This window comes from Cnephaeus nilssonii (assembly GCF_951640355.1).
Source record: "Cnephaeus nilssonii genome assembly, chromosome: 11".
Classification (NCBI taxonomy): domain Eukaryota; kingdom Metazoa; phylum Chordata; class Mammalia; order Chiroptera; family Vespertilionidae; genus Cnephaeus; species Cnephaeus nilssonii.
The window spans coordinates 21,701,559-21,720,262 of NC_137082.1; the positions used below are offsets into that span (position 1 = coordinate 21,701,559).

The 18,704-nt window shown below is 41.0% G+C and overlaps 1 protein-coding gene across 2 annotated transcripts in view; it reads left to right on the top strand.

Moving 5' to 3' along the window:
- SEL1L2 (SEL1L2 adaptor subunit of SYVN1 ubiquitin ligase) overlaps positions 1-18,704 on the top strand; it is a gene marked incomplete at both ends in the record, with an annotated part of 105,210 nt that overhangs the window by 19,577 nt on the left and 66,929 nt on the right. For both annotated transcript variants that reach the window (XM_079783475.1, XM_079783476.1), the window contains 2 exons: positions 12,233-12,401; positions 16,520-16,622. In XM_079783475.1, the coding sequence (XP_079639601.1) occupies positions 12,233-12,401; positions 16,520-16,622 (272 nt within the window). The remainder of the gene's footprint in view (positions 1-12,232; positions 12,402-16,519; positions 16,623-18,704) is intronic.

An 18,704-nucleotide genomic window follows, 5' to 3' on the forward strand; every position in this document is an offset into this window, starting at 1 on the left:
GTGCTTTCTAGAATACTCCATCACTGGATCTTAAATCCATTTGCTTATTTTACTGCTCATCGTTCCCCTCAGATATTCACTTCTTTTCTTACTTGGCTTAGAGTTGATGGTGCATTACTACAGGCTCACAGTTCCTATTTCAAAACCCCTTGGGAACAATTGTGTTTCAAAATTCAGGTTTTGTTTTTTTTAAAAAACAAAACAAAACTGTGGTTAAAATATATATAACATAAAAGTTACCCCTCATAACCATTTTTAAGTGTATAGTACATTAGTGTTAAGTACATTTACAAGATTATACAACCAATCACCATAATTCTTTTCATCTTGTAAAACTGAAACTCTATATCCATAAAACAATAACTCTCAAATTCTTGCCTCCTCCCAGCCCCTGGCAACCATCATTATAGTTTCCAGCTCTATGAATTTGATTACTCTAAGTACCTTATACAAGTGGAATCATATTGTATACTAGAGGCCCAATGCACGAAATCCATGGAAGGGGCTCCAAGATCCGAGGCAGCAATGCTGGCTGCCATCCCGGCCCTAGCAGCAGCAGCAGCCCCAGAAGGACGAAGGACATCTGGTCTAATTAGCATATTATGCTTTTATTATTATAGACTAGCGTTCCCGTTGCAGGAAAAATCCTGCAATAGGGTTTCCTGCTGCACTCTACCCTGCCCCGCCTCCGCTCCTCCCTTGTCCCCCCGGCCCGCCTTCTCCGCCAGCCCGCCCCGCCTCCGCTCCTCCCTTGTCCCCCGGCCCGCCTTCTCCGCCAGCCCACCCGCCAGCCCGCCCCGCTCTCCTTCCTTCTCCCCCGGCCCCGCCTCCGCTCCTCCCTTGTCCCCCGGTCCACCTTCTCCTCCGGCCCCGCCCCACTCTCCTTCCTTCTCCCCCGGCCCCGCCTCCGCTCCTCCCTTCTCCTCCCCCTGGTTTGCTTGCTTCTCCGCAGCTTTGCTCCCTTCAGCATCTCTTGGCTTCTTTCTACGCTGTCTTGATATGCAAATTAGCCGCCATCTTTGTTGGGATAATTTGCATACACATCCTGATTGGTTGGTGGGCGTGACTCGGTTGGTGGGCGTGGCTTGGGCATAGCAAAGGTGCGGTCAATTTGCATATTTGTCTATTATAAAGTAGGATGTCTTTTTTGTGACTGGCTAATTTCACTTAGCATAATGTCTCAAAGTTCATCCATATTATAGCATGTGTCAGAATTTTTCTTCTTTTAGAGGTCTGAATAATTTTCTATTATATGTATATACCACATTTTGTTTATCCATTCATCTGTTGATGGACATGGGTTTTTTTTACAAATTTTGGCTGTTGTGAATAATGCTGCTATGAACTTAGGTGTACAAATAAATATCTGTTTGATATTCTGCTTCCAATTCTTTTGGGTGTATACCTTAAAGTGGAATTGCTGGACCATATAGTAATTCTAATTTTTTTTAATATATTTTATTGATTTTTTACAGAGAGGAAGGGAGAGGGACAGAGAGCTAGAAACATCGATGAGAGAGAATCATCGACCAGCTGCCTCCTGCACACCCCCCACCAGGGATGTGCCCGCAGCCAATGTACATGCCCTTGACCGGAATCGAACCTGGGACCTTTCAGTCCGCAGACCGACGCTCTATCCATTGAGCCAAACCGGTTTCGGCAGTAATTCTAATTTTAATTTATTGAGGAATCATCATATTGGTTTCCACAGCAACTATTCCAATTTCTTCATATCTGTGCTAACACTTATTTTCCATTTGCTTGATTTTTTTTATAGTAACCAAACTAATGGTATATCATTGTGGTTTTGATTTGCATTTCCCTAATAGTTGAGGATCTGTTCATGTGCTTGTTGGTCATTTGTGTGTCTTCTTTAAGGAAATAGCTATTCAAATTCTTTGCCCATTTTTTAAATATGGTTGTTTGAGCTTTTTGTTGTTGAGATGTAAGAATTCTTTATGTACTCTGGATATTAACCACTTACCATATATATGATTTGTAAGTATTTACTCCCATTCCATCAGTTGCTTTTTCACTCTATTGATAGTGTCTTTTGTTGCACAGAGGTTTTCATTTTGATGTAATCCAATTTACTTAGTGTTTCTTTTTTTTCGCCTGTGCTTTTGATGTCATATATAAAATGCAATGTCATAAAACTCTCCCGTAGCTTTTCTTATAGGAGTTTTATGGTTTCAGGTCTTACATTTAGGTCTTTAATCCATTTTGAATTAACTTTTATATATAACTAGAGGCCTGGTGCATGAAATTCGTGCACAGAGGGGGGTTGTCCCTCAGCCCAGCCTGTACCTTATCCAATCTGGGACCCCTGGAGGGATGTCCGACCAGGATCGGGCCTAAACGGGCAGTCGGACATCCCTCTCACAATCCAGGACTGCTGGCTCCCAACTGCTTGCCTGCCTTCCTGATTGCCCCTAACCGCTTCTGCCTGCCAGCCTGATCACCCCTTAACCACTCTGCTGCCAGCCTGTTTGCCCCCAACTTCCCTCCTCTGCCAGCCTGGTCACCCCTAACTGCCCTCTTCTGCAGGGTTGATCACCTCCAACTGCCCTACCTTGCAGGCCTGGTCCCTCACAACTGCCCTCCCTTGCAGGCCGGGTGCCTCCCAACTGCCCTCTCCTGCTGGCCATCTTGTGGTGGCCATCTTGTGTCCACATGGGGGCAGGATCTTTGACCACATGGGGGCAGCTATATTGTGTGTTGCAGTGATGATCAATCTGCATATTACTCTTTTATTAGATAGGATAGAGGTCTGGTACAGGGGTGGGGGCCAGCTGGTTTGCCCTGAAGGGTGTCCCTGATCAGGGTGGGGTTCCCTTGGGGCGTGGGAAGGCCTGAGCGAGGGGCCTGTGATGGTTTGCAGCCAGCCACGCCCCCTGGCAACCCAAGCAGAGGCCCTGGTATCTGGAATTTATTTTCCTTCTACAATTGAAACTTTGTAGCCTAGAGTGGAGCCAAGCCTGGGGCTCCCTCCGAGGCCGGCAGCCATTTCTGTTGGGGTTATAATTGAAACTTTGTAGCCTTAAGCAGAGGCCTGGGCCTAGCCAGGGTGTGTGGAAAGCTTTGCTTCCCCTGTTGCCGGGGGCAACCCTGGCCTGCTCTCTCAAGCTCCATTCCGCCGCCATTTCTGTTTGAATTTGTTTACCGTCTATAATTGAAACTTTGTAGCTTGAGTGGAGGCTTAGGCCTGGCAAGGGCAGGCGGAAAGCTTGGCTTCCTCTGTTACCTAGGAAACCTTGCTCTCTGTGGCTGTAGCCATCTTGGTTGGGTTAATTTGCATACTCGCTCTGATTGGATGGTGGGCATGGCTTGTGGGTGTGGCTTGTGGGTGTGTCGGAGGTATGGTCAATTTGCATATTTGTCTATTATTAGGTAGAATTTAAAGTAAGAGACAAACTTCATTGTTTTGTATGTAGATATCCAATTTTCCAAGCACAATTTGTTGTAAAGGCTGTTCTTTCCCTCATTGAATGATCTTGACATTCTTACTGAATATCATTTGACCATATTTCAGAGGGTTTATTTCTTAACTCTATGCTACTCCATGTCTGTCTTTATGCCACTGCTGTACTATTTTGATTACTGTAGCTTTGTAAAAAGTTTTGATATCAGCAAGTGTGAGACATACAACTTATTTCTCAAGATTGTTTTGGCTATTCGGGGTCTCTTCAAGCTCCATATACATTTTAGGTTCAATGTTTTATTTCTGAAAAAAAAAATGCCATTGGAATTTTGATAGGGACTGCATTAATTCTGTAATCAGTTTGAGTACTATTGACATTTCAGCAATATTAAATCTTCTACTTCGTAAGCACATGATGCCTATTCATCGTTATCTTCTTTAATTTATTTCAGCAATTCTATCTAATAAAGAGGGAATATGCTAATTGACCATCACACCCTCACAAAGATGGCGGCACCCACAGCCAATAAGGAGGGAATATGCTAATTGACTGCCACGCCCTCAAAGATGGTGGCACCCACAGCCACAAGATGGCTGCACTCAGTCTCCTCAGCCCCGCCAGTGTGGCAGGTGCTTGGCATGGCCGGGTCCCCCCCCCAAGGCGAGTCCGGCCGCTCCGCATGCCTGCCTCCAGAGTCCACCAGTCCCCTCAGCCCCCCAGCCGCCCAGGGCCGCCCGAGGCTCAGGTAACCGGGGCCGGCCGAGGCTTGTGCTGCTGGCAGTGGCAACAGCAGAGGTGTGGTGGTGGCATTCTCTTCCCCTGATTTCCAGGTCGCCTCCTGCCCCTGAGGGGTCTCAGACTGTGAGAGGGGGCAGGCCAGGCTGAGGGAACCCCCAAACAGTGCATGAATTTTCATGCACCCAGCCTCTAGTGTTACATAGTTTTCAATATGGAGATACCTTTCACTTCCTTGGCTAAGTTTATTTCTACGTACTTTATTCTTTTTGATGCTATTTTAAATGGAATTGTTTTCTTAATTTCTTTTTATGATTGTTCATTGGTAGTGTGTAGAAGTGCAACTGATTTTTATGTGTTGATTTTATATCTTGTAATTTTGCTAAATTTATTTATTCTAACAGCTTTTTGTGAAATCTTTAAGATTTTCTACATATAAGATCATGTCATCATCTGCCTGACTGGCATGGCTCAATGGTTAAGCATTAACCTATGAACCAGGAGGTCATGGTTCAACTCCCAGTCAGTGCATATGCCCAGGTTGCAGGCTCAATTCCCATGGTGAGGCATGCAGGAGGCAGCCGATCAATGATTCTCTCTCATCATTGATGTTTCTCTCTCTCTCCCTCTCCCTTGCTCTCTGAAATCAATAAAAATATATTTTTAAACAAGATCATGTCATCAGTGAACAGAGATAATTTTACTTCTCCTTGCCAGTTTAAATGTCTTTTATTTTTTTCTTACATAGTTGTTCAGACTAGGACTTTAAGCTATGTTGAATAGAAGTTGTGAGAGTAGACATATTTGCCTAGTTCCTAATCTTAAAGGAAAATCTTTCAGTCTTTCACAAAAGTGAAAGATTGAGTGTGATGTTAGGTGTGGGTTTTTCTATATGGCTTTTATTATATTGAGGTTGTTTCCTTCTATTCCTAGTTTGTTGAGTGTTTTGATTATGAAAGGTTGTTGAATTTTGTCAAATGCTCTTTCTGCATCAGTTGAAATGATTATGTTAATGTGGTATATTACATTGCTTGATTTTTGTAGGTTAAAACATGTTTGCATTTCAGAAATAAATCCCACTTGGTCATGGTATAATCTTTTTGATGTACTGTTGAATCTATTTGCTAGTATTTTGTTGAAGATTTTTGCATAAATATTCATCAGGATTATTGGTCTGTAATTTTCTTATAGTGTCCTTGTCTGGCTTTGGTATCAGGGTAATACTGCCTTAATAGAATGAGTGTAGAAGTGTTCTCTCCAATTTAATATTTGGAAGAGTATGAGACCGAAGTCAGGTTTTTTAAGAGGTAGAAATGTAATACTATACAGAGAGAGAGAGAGAGAGAGAGAGAGAGAGAGAGAGAGAGAGAGAGAGAGAGAGAGAGAGAGAGATTATATATCATATTTATAGAATACCTCCATCAGAGGCTGGAAAAATAAGTTGTTTTCAAACACATTAACATTTATGTAGTAAAACACATAAATATTCACATTAAATCAGATAAATAAAGAACATAACTTTACATCAGCTGCAGGCAGATTTTCTCACCATATGAATGTGAACACAAAACAGTTGAAAAGCTTTCAGTTTTCAGATATTTGTGGATTTTGGAATTGCAGAAAAGAGTTTGGGGGTCCTGTGAAATCTCTCCCTTGTTACAGAACTTCCATTTAGTTACCCCTCTTGCACTCCATCCACTTTATTGGTAAAACATCAACCCTGATTGAATGCAGTTCTCCACATATCAATTCCTGCACCTGAGTATCTGAATGTGGCTGGAAACGAGCACAATCAGGCAACCAATCTTTTCAACTTTATGACCACAAGCCTCAAGTAGGCCTTCAATGTGTCCCTGCAAACCTGAACATTTCCCTAATCAAATTGTTCTCCCTCTCTAATGCTGCTGTTTCATATATTCTTCTCAAAATTCAACACTCTCAGATGATTACTTTTCTCAGCTGGGTTTGTTTTCTCATTGAAAAAAAATAGTCTGAAGAGCAAACCTGCATCCTCCTACACCAACCACTCTATCAGTCTACCAGATATAACCATGTACAGTACCTCAACCTTCGTCACAAACTAAGACACATCTCTACTGGGATGTCTAAAAGGCATGACACTTGATATGTTGACTAGTGGGATGTTGATTTTCCTCAACCCCAAACCTGTTCCTTCCCTAGTGTCTAATTGTACCAGTAAATGGCTCCTTCACCCACCAGATGCTTGGGGTAAAAATTTAACTTCTTTCTCTCATGCCCAATACAACACCTAGCGTGGGTCTTTAAAATATATCCTGAATCCAGTCACTTAAATACTCTCCCACCAGCCACCAGTTTCACCCATGTAAACTCTGTGTTAGTCAACTCCTTGGTCTCCTGCCTACATTCTTGCCCCACTGCAGTCTATTCACTTCAAAGTATATGTCCCATTACACAAAGATATATACTCTTTTCATGTCCCACAGGGTCCTACATGACCTGGTCTTTGCTGTTTATCTGAACTTTGACCATTCTCCCCATTACTCCATTCCAGCCATCTCAGCTTTCATACTAGCTTAGAATACCCAAGGATACCTCTACCTCAGTGCCTACTGTTTTCCTCTGCTAGGATGATCTGCCTAATAATCACCAGGAATCTACTCATAAGTTTCCCCCTCAATTTTTTTTTCAAAAAGCAAGACTTTTTTATTGCTTAACTAATTTTAATAACATGACATAAAACCCCTACACTTGATATAATCATTACACAAAACACATAGATGAATACTGTCTTCTTTTAAAATATAAAATAAGCAAGATGTGAAAATAGACAAGTTTCCATTAAATAAATGAATTTTATTTATTTATTATTGACACTATTGCAGAAGTCTCCCATTTCCTCCACTTTATCCATCTCCCCCCTAACCTTCACCACACTGTTGCCTATGTCCATGGGCTATGTATATATGTTATTTAGCTACTCTCTTCAACTTCTTTTATCCAGTCCTCCAACCACCCTCCTGCTCTGACCTCTGTCAGTCTGTTCCATGTATCCATGACTCTGGTTCTACTTTGTTCATTAGATTCCACATATAAGTGAGATCATATGGTACTTGTCTTTCTCTGACTGGCTTCTTTTGCTTAGCATAATAATCTCCAGGTCCATCCATACTGCAAAAAGTAAGAGTTGTTTCTTTTTTACAGCCAAATAGTGTGCCATTGTGTAAATGTACATCTTTTTATCCACTCATCTGATGGGCAGTTGGACTGTTTCCAGATCTTGGCTACTATAAATAACTAGAGGCCTGGTGCACAAAATTTGTGCACAGGGCGGGGGGGCACGATCCCTCAGCATGGCCTGCACCCTCTCACAATCTGGGACCCCTCAGGGGATGTCCGACTGCCAGTTTAGGCCCTATTCCAAGGATCAGACCTAAACCGGCAGTCAGACATCCCTCTCTCAATCCGGGACCACTGGCTCCTAACCACTTGCCTGCCTGCCTGATTGCCCCTAACCACCTCTGATTGGCTGCCTGATCATCCCTAACTGCCTCTGCCTGCCTTCCTGATTGCCCCTAACCACTCACCTGTCTGCCTGATCACTCCTAACCACTCGCCTGCCTGCCTCATCACCCCTAACTGCTCGCCTGCCTGCCTGATCACCTAACCACTTACCTGCCTGCCTGATTGCCCCAACCACTCACCTGCCTGCCTGATCATCCCTAACCACTCGCCTGCCTACCTGATCACTCCTAACCACTTGCCTGTTTGCCTGATGGCCTCTAACCACTCGCCTGCCTGCCTGATCACCCCTAACCAACTCTGACTGCCTGCCTGATCACCTAACCACTAACCTGCCTGCCTGATCACCCCTAACTGCTTGCCTGCCTGCCTGATCACCCCTAACCGCCTCTGCCTCGGCCCCCGCTGCTGCGGCTTCGTCCGGAAGGTTGTTTGGCTGTCCAGTCTAATTAGCATATTATGCTTTTATTATTATAGATGTTGCTATGAACATATTCTTTACCCAGATTGGGATTTCATGTTTTATCACCATGTGCCATTATATATCTATATAATTATTCATCTTTGATTCCCACACTGGAAATTAAGCTCCATGATTATAGGTTAACTAGAGGCCCAGTGCACAAATTCATGCATGGGTGGGGTCTGGCTGGCCCAACCCCAATCAGCAGATCAGGGCCAGGCCTGTCAGGAGGAGGAGACAGCGGGAGGTTGGCCAGTCAGCCCACCCCAATTGGGGCTCAATCAGGACTGGGCCATCTGGGGGGAGGGGCTGCAGGCAATTGGCCAGTGGGCCCCACCCCTGATTGGGGCGGGGGGCCTATTAGGGGCGTGGCTGGCTGGGGGAGGGGTCATGGGCTGATTGGGGTGGTGGAGGCTGATTGGGGATGAGTCCAGCCGTGAGGAGGGGCTGTGGGCAGTAGGCCAGCTGGCCTTACCCCTGATCAGGGTGGTGGGGACCCATCATGGGCGGGGCTGGCCAGAGGGAGGGGCTGCAGGAGGTTGGCCGGCTAGCCCCACCCCCTATTGGGGTGGGGGTGATCAAGGGCAGGGCTGGCCAGGGGGAAGGGCCTCAGGAGGTTGGCCGACCGGCCCCACCCCCCAATCAGGCCAGGTCACTGGCTGCAGTGGGTGTCATAGCGACCGGTTGTTCCAGTTGTTATGGTATTCCAGTCGCTGGCTTTTCATATAGTTTACACATTGATTTCCTCCTTGCATTTGGCTATGCTTATTCATGTTCCTGTCAAGTTCTTCCTGTTTAACTCTTCCTCTACAAAATACTATGCTACATTTTAACATTTAGCAAAAATAGCATTTAGTAAGAACCCCCAAGACCTTGAGAATCTAATATCTAATATTACCAAGCATTCTGTGGCAACTACACTATCTTACTTGCATCACTAGATGCCCTTGCTTCAGGGCCTTTGCTTTTGATATTTCCTCTGCTAGAACTCTTTCCTGGGGTACTTTTATTACTAATCCCTCCTTCCTCACAGAAAAGTCTACTCAAAAATTGTCAGAGGACTTGTCCCTAACCATCCTATATCAAATAACACCAACTTTTATCAATTTCATCCCCCTACTCTTTTTTAAAAACCTCCTTTTATCAGTTGACTATTATCTTAACATCGTCTTCATGAGGGCAGTCTTTTTACTGTGCATGGCTGTCTCCCTTATATATGTCTATCTTAGAACAGGGCCTGAGATAGACACTCAGTAAATACTTGTGTCTTTTATTGAATTTATAATCTTTAGATGCTTTTGAGAGTTAGAGAAAGGCTCTCTATCTGCCTGAGGTCCGTTATACTAGTACTTGCTCCAGTTGACTGTTGTACTGCCCACTCCCACTGAGTGAAAAAGGAATCAAAATCAAGAAACAATGGCCACTGTAGAAGGAGAAGATAGAAATACTAGACAATCAGAGGCATTTGATAAGTTTGCACTGCCTCCTTAACTTAGCTGTTGGCTAGTTTTGAATCAAAATTTTGTTTCTTTTAATGATAATAGCATATGATAATCCCACTGTACCAGAGAATGCTGGAGGCTCATCATCGTCCATGTTCTCTTTTTTTGTGATACCCAGATATTATGTTCCCAGCTGCCTGGGCACTTGGGTAGAGCTATTTTATGGTTTTACCCAGTGTAAAGTGGCTCAAAGCACTGTGCCACTTCCAGGTCTGGCCTATTGAAGAAAACAAAACAAAACAAAATAAAACAAAAACCCTTCTGCACATTGTCTTCCATGCTCTTTCCCTTTTTGCTTGCTAGATAGCAATGCTTAGGAAAACCTTGTGATTCCCATGTTGAAGTCAGCACACCCTCTATTTGCCTGGATCCCTGAGTGACAGCTGCCACTAAGTTGAACACCTGCCTATTGATTTTGAGCCATTATACATTGTGGGTTTATTTGTTAACATGCAATATTTGGCACATACTTATTTTTCTCTACAGTCTAACTGGCTTTATTTGTTTATTTATTTACTAGAGTCCTGATGCATGAAATTCATGCAAGAGTAGGCCTTCCTTCCCCTGATTGCCACCACCAGCTTCCCTCTGGCACCTGGGACCCGGGCTTTCCTCACAGCTCCGGCTTCATCCGGAAGGACATCCAGTCTAATTAGCATATTATGCTTTTATTATTATAGATTTTAATAAATTTATTGGAGTGACATTGGTTAATAGGATCATATAGGTTTCAAGTATACATTTCTATTATATAAGATCTATATATGGCACATATTTATACTTATTAAAAATTCATTGCTTATATGCAATTCAAATTTAACTACACATCTTGTATTTTTATTTGCTGAGTCTGGCCACCCCACACTCAAAGCCCTTACATATCCACACAGAAACTTGTACATGAATGTTTGCAGTAGCATTAGTCATAACAGCCAAAATGTGGAAACGTCTCAAATGTTTCATCAGCAGACTAACAAAATGTAGTATAGCCATATAAGGAATGTTATTTGGCCATAAAAAATAATGAAATGCTGATGCATGCAACAACATGGATCAACCTTGAAAGCATTATGCTAAGTGAAAGAAGTCAGTTACCAAAACCCACATTGATTAGTGGTTGCTTGGGACTGAGAGTAGGGGAATTGGGAAAATAGGGAGGGTAATAGCTAAAGGATGCATGGTTTCTTCTTGAGGTGAAAAAAATGTTCTGAAAATGACTATGATGATGGTTACACATATCTGTGACTATTCTAAAAACCATTGAATTGTTCACTTAAACATACAATTATCCTATATAATAAAAGCCTAATATGCTAAGTGTCTGGTAGTCCAGTTTTCTGTTCAACCAATCAAAGCGTAATATGCTAATGATATGCTAAGGCTGCTTAACCACTCGCTATAATGTGCACTGACCACCAGGGGGCAGACAGTCAACCAGTCACCAGGTGCTATGACATGCACTGACCACCAGGTGTAGACGCTACGACTGGTAGGTTAGTTTGCTGCTGGGTTCTGGCCCATCAAGACTGAGCAAGATGGGCCAAACATGCCCTGGAGCCCTCCTGCAGTCCCTCCCCAGATGGCCAACCTCCTGTGTCCCTCCCCGGCCCCGATTGTGCACCGGTGGGGTCCCTCGTCCTGGCCTGCAGCCTCTTGCAATCTGGGACCCCTCAGGGGATGTCAGAGAGCCGGTTTCAGCCTGATCCCACAGGCCAGGCAGAGGGACCCCACTGGTGCACGAATTCATGCACTGGGACTCTAGTACATTTATAACTATAAAATGAGAATTATATCACAATAAATCTGTTTAAAAATAAAAGTCCTTACTACATAGCTTCATGTCCCTGCATGTTCTAGCTTCTGGGTCATTGCTCTGATGTCTTTGCTGCAACATGGGAAGGTGTTAAGCAGTTTAGAAAGTGACCTTGGAAAGAGGGAGTTTAAATTGTGGAAAGAAGTTTGGAAAAACATTTTTATTTTAGTTAGTCACAGGATTTTCTTTCTTTCTTTCTATCATAAATTTGTTGTAATGTGAAGGCAATATCAACATCTTCATCTTTTTTAAGTGTACACAATTGATATTACCATGATAACTTACCAGTAGAAAAGTAAAGTTGATTAAATTCTCTGACTGTTCTATTTATAACATTTAGGTTTTAATGCTTGGCTCTGCAGTTCAGATGACAATACAATAGGTTTAAAAGTTTTTATTTATAAAAGATATGAATTCTTTTCCTAGCCGGGTGACTTGGTTGGTTTGAGTGTCGTCCTGTACACCAAAGGTTGCAGGTTTGATTCCTAGTCAGGGTACATACCTAAGTTGCAGGTTCAATCCCTAGTCAGGGTGCGTATTGGAGGCAACCAATCAATGTTTTTCTCTCACATTGATGTTTCTCTCTCTCTTTCTCTCGCTTTCCCTTCCTCTCTCTTTAAAATTAATTTTTAAAATATCCGTGGGTGAGGATTTTAAAAATGATATGAATTTTTAAAGTGAACTAAGCAGTCATTAGAGTGATTGCATTAAACTACTATTTTTCCCATGAATAGATGAATTTTTTACTTTCTTGTTTTATTTTTTAAAACATGAGCAAAAATCTTTTTCTTTGTAGATATCAGTGAACAAAATCAAACAATTTTTATCATATATATTGGAACGAAGAAAATTGATCAAAGTAATCAATAAAAGAGAAAATCTCTTGGAAAAAAAGAAGAATCAACATAAATTAAGAATAAAAGGAATTCGAAATAAAGATATCTCGAAAAGAAATAAAAATTATTGTAAGTTGAATTGCCTTTCACATGTAATTGTAAAATAACTTTATGTAATCTAAAATTGAATTTTAGAGCTACTTTTTTAAAAGTCTTAGGGTATAGTAATAAATATTTATATATACAAAAGCCTTAAATTTGGCAGTTTCTGACCCTCATTTTAGATTCAGAATTTGTACTGATGAAAATAAGCAAGGTTGATAAATAGAACTCCTGGGGGGAAAATATCAAAAAATTGTGCAGATAAAACATTTATTAGCTATTCTGCTAATTGAAACCCTTATACTTTGAAGAAAATAAAAATTGATGTAATACTCTTATTTTCCCTAGTCTATCTGAAACTCTCCCTGGTAAAGACATGCCTGATTAATGCATCAGTTTTTCTGGATGCAAGAGTGGTCTAGATAATATAAACAAAGTCTGCATAGATTCTGTCTGTATGAGTTAACTAGTGCTCAATCATAAAATTTAAGAGTCAATTTCAACATTTTATTCAAGTCTGATGCATGAAAGCTTTCTCTTTTCTAACATATGTATGAAGTTCTATTTTATTAACATCTCATTTAAGAGTTCTGACAGAAAAAATTAAGATCAGTTTTAATGGTATTATAAAAAATTATATATACATCTCTTTAACCTATTTTAAATCTAAGTGATATACATTGAAACATTTCACCTGACCATTTCTTTTTTACATCGAAACATGGCCTGCCTTTTATTTAGCATAGGTCCACTGATTGGCATTTGTAGTATAAACCTCACTCAAACTGAAACATTTATAATTTCCCATCTCAGGTATTTAATAAAGCGAAGCACTAAAGACATTTATGGAGCAATCTGTGGGCAGAATCCTGCCATATATTTGCAGACTTTTCCCCTACTCATTCTAGATGCTTCACCTACAATTAAATTGGGTAATTTTTAGTGGCCTTCCTCATGCTCTTCCTACCCTCCATCCCTCCTGCTGGTGCCTTTCAGCCCAACCTAACCAGAAGCTGGAGGAGAAGGGAGTTCATTGATCTAGTCCAGGCGTCCTCAAACTACAGCCCGCGGGCCACATGCGGGTGTTTTTGCCGTTGTGTTTTTTACTTCAAAATAAGATATGTGCAGTGTGCATAGGAATTTGTTCATAGTTTTTTTTTTAAACTATAGTCCGGCCCTCCAACAGTCTGAGGGACAGTGAACTGGCCCCCTGTTTAAAAAGTTTGAGGACCCCTGATTCTAGTCCATGTGGGTTCATGTGCCAGAAAACAGAATAGAGAAGAGTTGGTCTAGACGGGCAATCAGAAGACATCCAACACACCAGGTATTCCAGACAAAGAAATTAGATGGCATGAACTAAAAGGATGCTATTTAGCATCCATGTATTTGAGTGTTTTTGAGGGGTTTTTTTTTTATTGTAGTTGATTTCTAACTTCATGTCATTGTGATCTGAGAAGATGCTTGGTATTTTATCAGTCTTCTTGAATTTATATAGACTTGTTTCGTGCCCTAATATGTGGTCTATTTTTGAGAATGTTCCATTTTTTTGTATTAGTTACAAACAAGAAAGCTCCTATGCTCCCATAGTGCCTACCACATGACTATTGTAACTTTTGGTAAGCATGTCTATCTCCCCTGCCAGGATGGGGCAGTGTCTTGATCATATATGTGAACACAATATCTATCACTGTGTCTAACACATGGTAAATATTCAATTCATATTTATTGAATAAATATGTAAATGTATGAATGACAGAGAATAAGTTGTCTCCAGCTCTACTCTTTCTCATTAGTATCTGAAACAAGCAAGTGAGCAGTTTTTGTTCCAAAGATTTGCTTCTACTCATGATAAACAAGAAGAATCGGTATTAATTCCACAAGCACAAGTGATGGGGATTAAGGAATAGACTTCATTAGGGAAATTTACAGTTGAAGGGTCAACATGAGAAGGCATAGGTTCCCCGTTCTCCCTCATCCCTCAGAGAGGTGAGAGGGGTCCAGGGATTTCTGCATACATGGAAAGTCTACCTGCTACACTGCTTACTTAGAGTACAATCATAAAAAAAGTAACCTTCTCAGAGGTGAGCTACTTGGGCATCTAACTGCCTGGGAAAGTCAGATGTCTAGCACCTGGAGACCTTAAGGGCCCATGGGAAATTGCAATCCCTCCTACATTCATTTAGAATGTAGCTACTGATCTGACAGAAAGTTGATTTTGGGTGCATTCTTTCCCATGGGGAAAAGGGGCAGCTTGTTTTTCATGTGATATGAAGTTGGTATCTGTATTAGTTTGCCATAACAAAATACCAGAGGCAAGGTGGTTTAAATAGCAGAAGTTTGTTTTCTCACAGTTCTGGAGGCAAAAGTCTATGATCAGCAAGGTTAGTTTCATCCTTCTCCCCTTGGCTTAAAGATGGCTATCTCAGAGGACTTCAGACTCATGAAAATCCTTTACATCAAGTTCAGGATGTTCTCAAATCATTTCCCCAAATTTGGAAATCATTAAACCATAAAAAAGAAATTAAAGTAGCATGAAGATAACTTTCTCTGATAATTGAGCTCTCTTATAGTAAATAAAAATTGTATTTCAATATATTTGGAAAGCACAAAAAAGAGTTACTAATGAAAAAGTAAGAGCCATGGATGGAAAGCTGTAGTAGTAATTTCTCTTTTGTATATGCATGGCAGAGTTAATCTTCCAAGTTATTCTCCCTCTTTGAAAGCATGTTAATAGGAACATTGCTATTCCAAACACAGATTAGTAGATTTTTTTGTTTTGTTTTGTGTTGTCTTTTTGTTGTTGTTGTTGTTGTTTTGGGGGGGGGTTGTTGTTTTTTTATTATTGATTAAGGTATTACATATGTGTCCTTAGGATTTTCCCCATTATCTTTCCTCCTTAATTATGAGTATGGATAACATATAACTCAAAGCAGCAATTAGATGCTAAAATGTCTGGTATTACTAAATTGATTGGATAACTTGAAACATTAAAAATAATTATGAATTAGTTTTAAATTTAGACATTAGTTTAAAATGTTTACATTTTAAAAATAAAGTGAACAATTCTGATAGCTTATCAAGGAGAAGAAAAACAAGAGGCACTTAAGTCTTTGTGGTCTTGTTAATGAAGCATCAAATCCCAGAATGCCTTCCTTTAAAATGGCTTCAGAAGGGGTTCATCTAAATTAGAAGTTTCACTGAGTGCTTTAATGGACTTTAAGATGCACTGTGAATTTGTGTGTGAGTGAGTGTGTGTGTGTGTGTGTGTGTGTGTGTGTGTGTGTGTGTGTGTGTTGTGGTGGTGGGGTGAAGGACTCTAAAGCTAGCCAGCTTTTCCTATCTGTAAACTGGTGATAATGTTTTGAAAATTGTGAGGTGTTATATACATTTGAGAAATATCATGATTGCAGCAGGTTAAATTCTGTTTCTTTATTTTCATTAAATCCTATTAAAGTTACTCTACATCCCCATCCCACAAGGCAAGTTATTATTGATACTCTTTCTGTGTGTCTTCCCTAAGGTCCTAAAGGTGGCACACTTACTCAGCCCTCTTTTATTTCTGATGCTCATCCCCAACAGTTCTCAGATAGTCTAGAAAGATCTCAGAAAGATTCTAGGAGAGGAATGGGGAGCCTTGGGCAAAGCTAAATTTTTACCTCCAATCTTATGTGTACACCAGTCATCTTGGAGATGCCCATTGTCTATGTCCTTCCTTATGTCCTCTTGGGATCTTATGGCTCTGAGGTTTATGGTCCATGCTTAATTAAGGGAGTCTGGGAACTGGGAGCCTGATGTCTAAGAGCTGGCCTCCAGGTATACCAGGCAAACCCTTCTCTTGGAGGCCTTGCTTCCTGCCTTCTGCTTTAGGACTTTGTATCCCCTTTTCAGACTTGGAACATCTCTTTCCATTTTACCATCAAAAGCATCTCGGTGTCTCCTCCATCTTCCAGACCCTTTCACAAAAGGCAGGACAAATGTACTTTTGTAAGCAGTTTCTACCTTCTGACCAAATGTAAGGTGATTTTCTTGAAATGCAGAGATTAAAAAATAAGGAGAACAAAAGTCAAGCTAATATGCCAGCACATTATTTTTAAAATATAAAACACAAAACTAATGTTACTTTTCCTTGTTTTTTTCATATATAGTAAAAAAGCGATCAAAGAAAAATTTTACAGCTGAAGGCGAACAGCTATTTAAGATGGGCATCAAGATTCTCCAGCAGTCTAAGGGCCAAAGACAAAAAGCACAGTAAGTCTTTATCCAGTGACATAAGCCAAGTTAAATTTCCAGGTTGAGAAAAAGAACAATTCAAAATCTAGTTTCAATGTCATTAAAATGTCATTGAAATAACAAATAAACATATTTACCCATAAGTTTTTATTTTTAATAGGATCAAATCATGTTTAAGGAATCCCACATATTATCAGCATAAATAAATAGAACCGTATGTGAAATTGTGGTTCCTATACATTAAGTGAAATTTAGAATTAAGGCACTTATCTGAATATTCAGGTAAAAATATTCTCTGTTGACTTTTTATTAGATACTAGAGGCCCGGTGCATGAATTCGTGCACTAGTGGGGTCCCTAAGCCTGGCCTGCAGGATCGGGCCGAAACCGGCTCTCCAACATCTCCCAAGGGGTCCCAGATTGCGAGAGGGCACAGGCCAGGCCGAGGGACCCCACGGGTGCATGATTGGGGCCGGGGAGAGATGCAGGAGGTTGGCCAGCCCTGGAGGGACTGCAGGAGGGCTGCAGGGCGTGTCTGGCCTGTTTCACTCAGTCCCGATCGGCCGGACCCCAGCAGCAAGCTAACCTAGTGGTCGGAGCATCTGCCTCCTGGTGGTCAGTGCATGTCACCTTGGTTGAGCGGCCTTAGCATATCATTAGCATATTATGCTTTGATTGGTTGAATGACCAACTGGATGATTGGACACTTAGCATATTAGGCTTTTATTATATAGGATTCCAAATAAAATTAAATGTGCTATTTAAATTAGTGTAGTTGTTTTAGAATGCTTTATTCTCCTATGTATTCATTCAGTACTTTCTGGTTTTAAAGCACTTTCATGTATGTGATCCCATTTTATCCCCAGACTTATGAGTTAAGAAGAGCATCATTCTTCCACATTAAAAAGTTAAGAACAGAATTGAGGATGTTAAACTGAGGTGATCACAAATACACAGCTGGGAAATGACTAAGCTGTGCACGTCTGTTTTTTCATTTGTTTACTTTGTCTTCAAGAGAGTCAGAAATATCTCCTCCCCTCAGTAGAGGGCACAATATGAGGTCACCCTTCAAGTCTATAGTTAAAGCTTTTGGAGCAAATCCTAGCTCTACCATTTATTGGCTATGTGATCCCAGCCAAGTTACTTAACCTCCTTTTGTCCTGAAAAATACAGTCAAGCTCTTAGAACAATGCCTGACACATAGTAACCAGGATTATGATAGGCATTTGTTATTTTTATCTCTAATCCTCTAACCAATAAGTGGAAGGTGTGGGATAAAAGAAAGCAAGTGTATTGTACCAATAGTAGAAAGAATGGGCTCTGAACTCCCAACAAGGAGACATCTTTTGTTTTCTCACAAATTAAGCATACTTAATTAGCCCTGAGGAAGCATCCCAGAGCTGTATTGGCCAACCCGAGACAGGACAACAGCAGAATTTTTCTTAAAACTCAAAGTGATACGAGTGTAAGAGTATAAAAGATGAGGGGGGACACTCAACTATGAACCTGATTATTACAACACCAGCAACTTCCATCTATACCAGTAAGCACCTACTCTGTGTTAATGTTCTTAGGCATTTATGTGTAATATTATTCATTGTTTACTATTATATTGATAGACATAGATTTTTATCTCCAATTGACAGAGGATGAAATGGAAGGTCAAAAGGATTCTGTAATTCTTTCAAAGTCAAAAAGAAAGAAGTAAGGGAGTTGATCCTCTCATTCAGTCATTCAGCCTCTTTGTATGTATGAGAGGCAAATGGTTAAACAAGTCAGTGCTATTAGAATTACAGATGTTAAGCAAGCATGTCAGGGAAATGCAAATTTGTCTGAAGGAGTCAAGAAGCCTCTGTGACAGCCAGGGTTAGCTGCCATTAAGAATTATTCCACATCAACAAAGAAGGTTGGGAAGTATGCTACTGCCCCACACCAAGTTTCTGATGTGTTCTAGAGATGCATTTAGCCTTCCCCTCTCCCTGCACCCACCTTAGCATCTAATACCAGATACCTAATTGAACTTTCCTTTTGCCCCTGCTGCCCAGTTTCTCCTCTTGGGGATTGTAGCCCAGATCTTAATCCTATTTAATTTACCAACAAC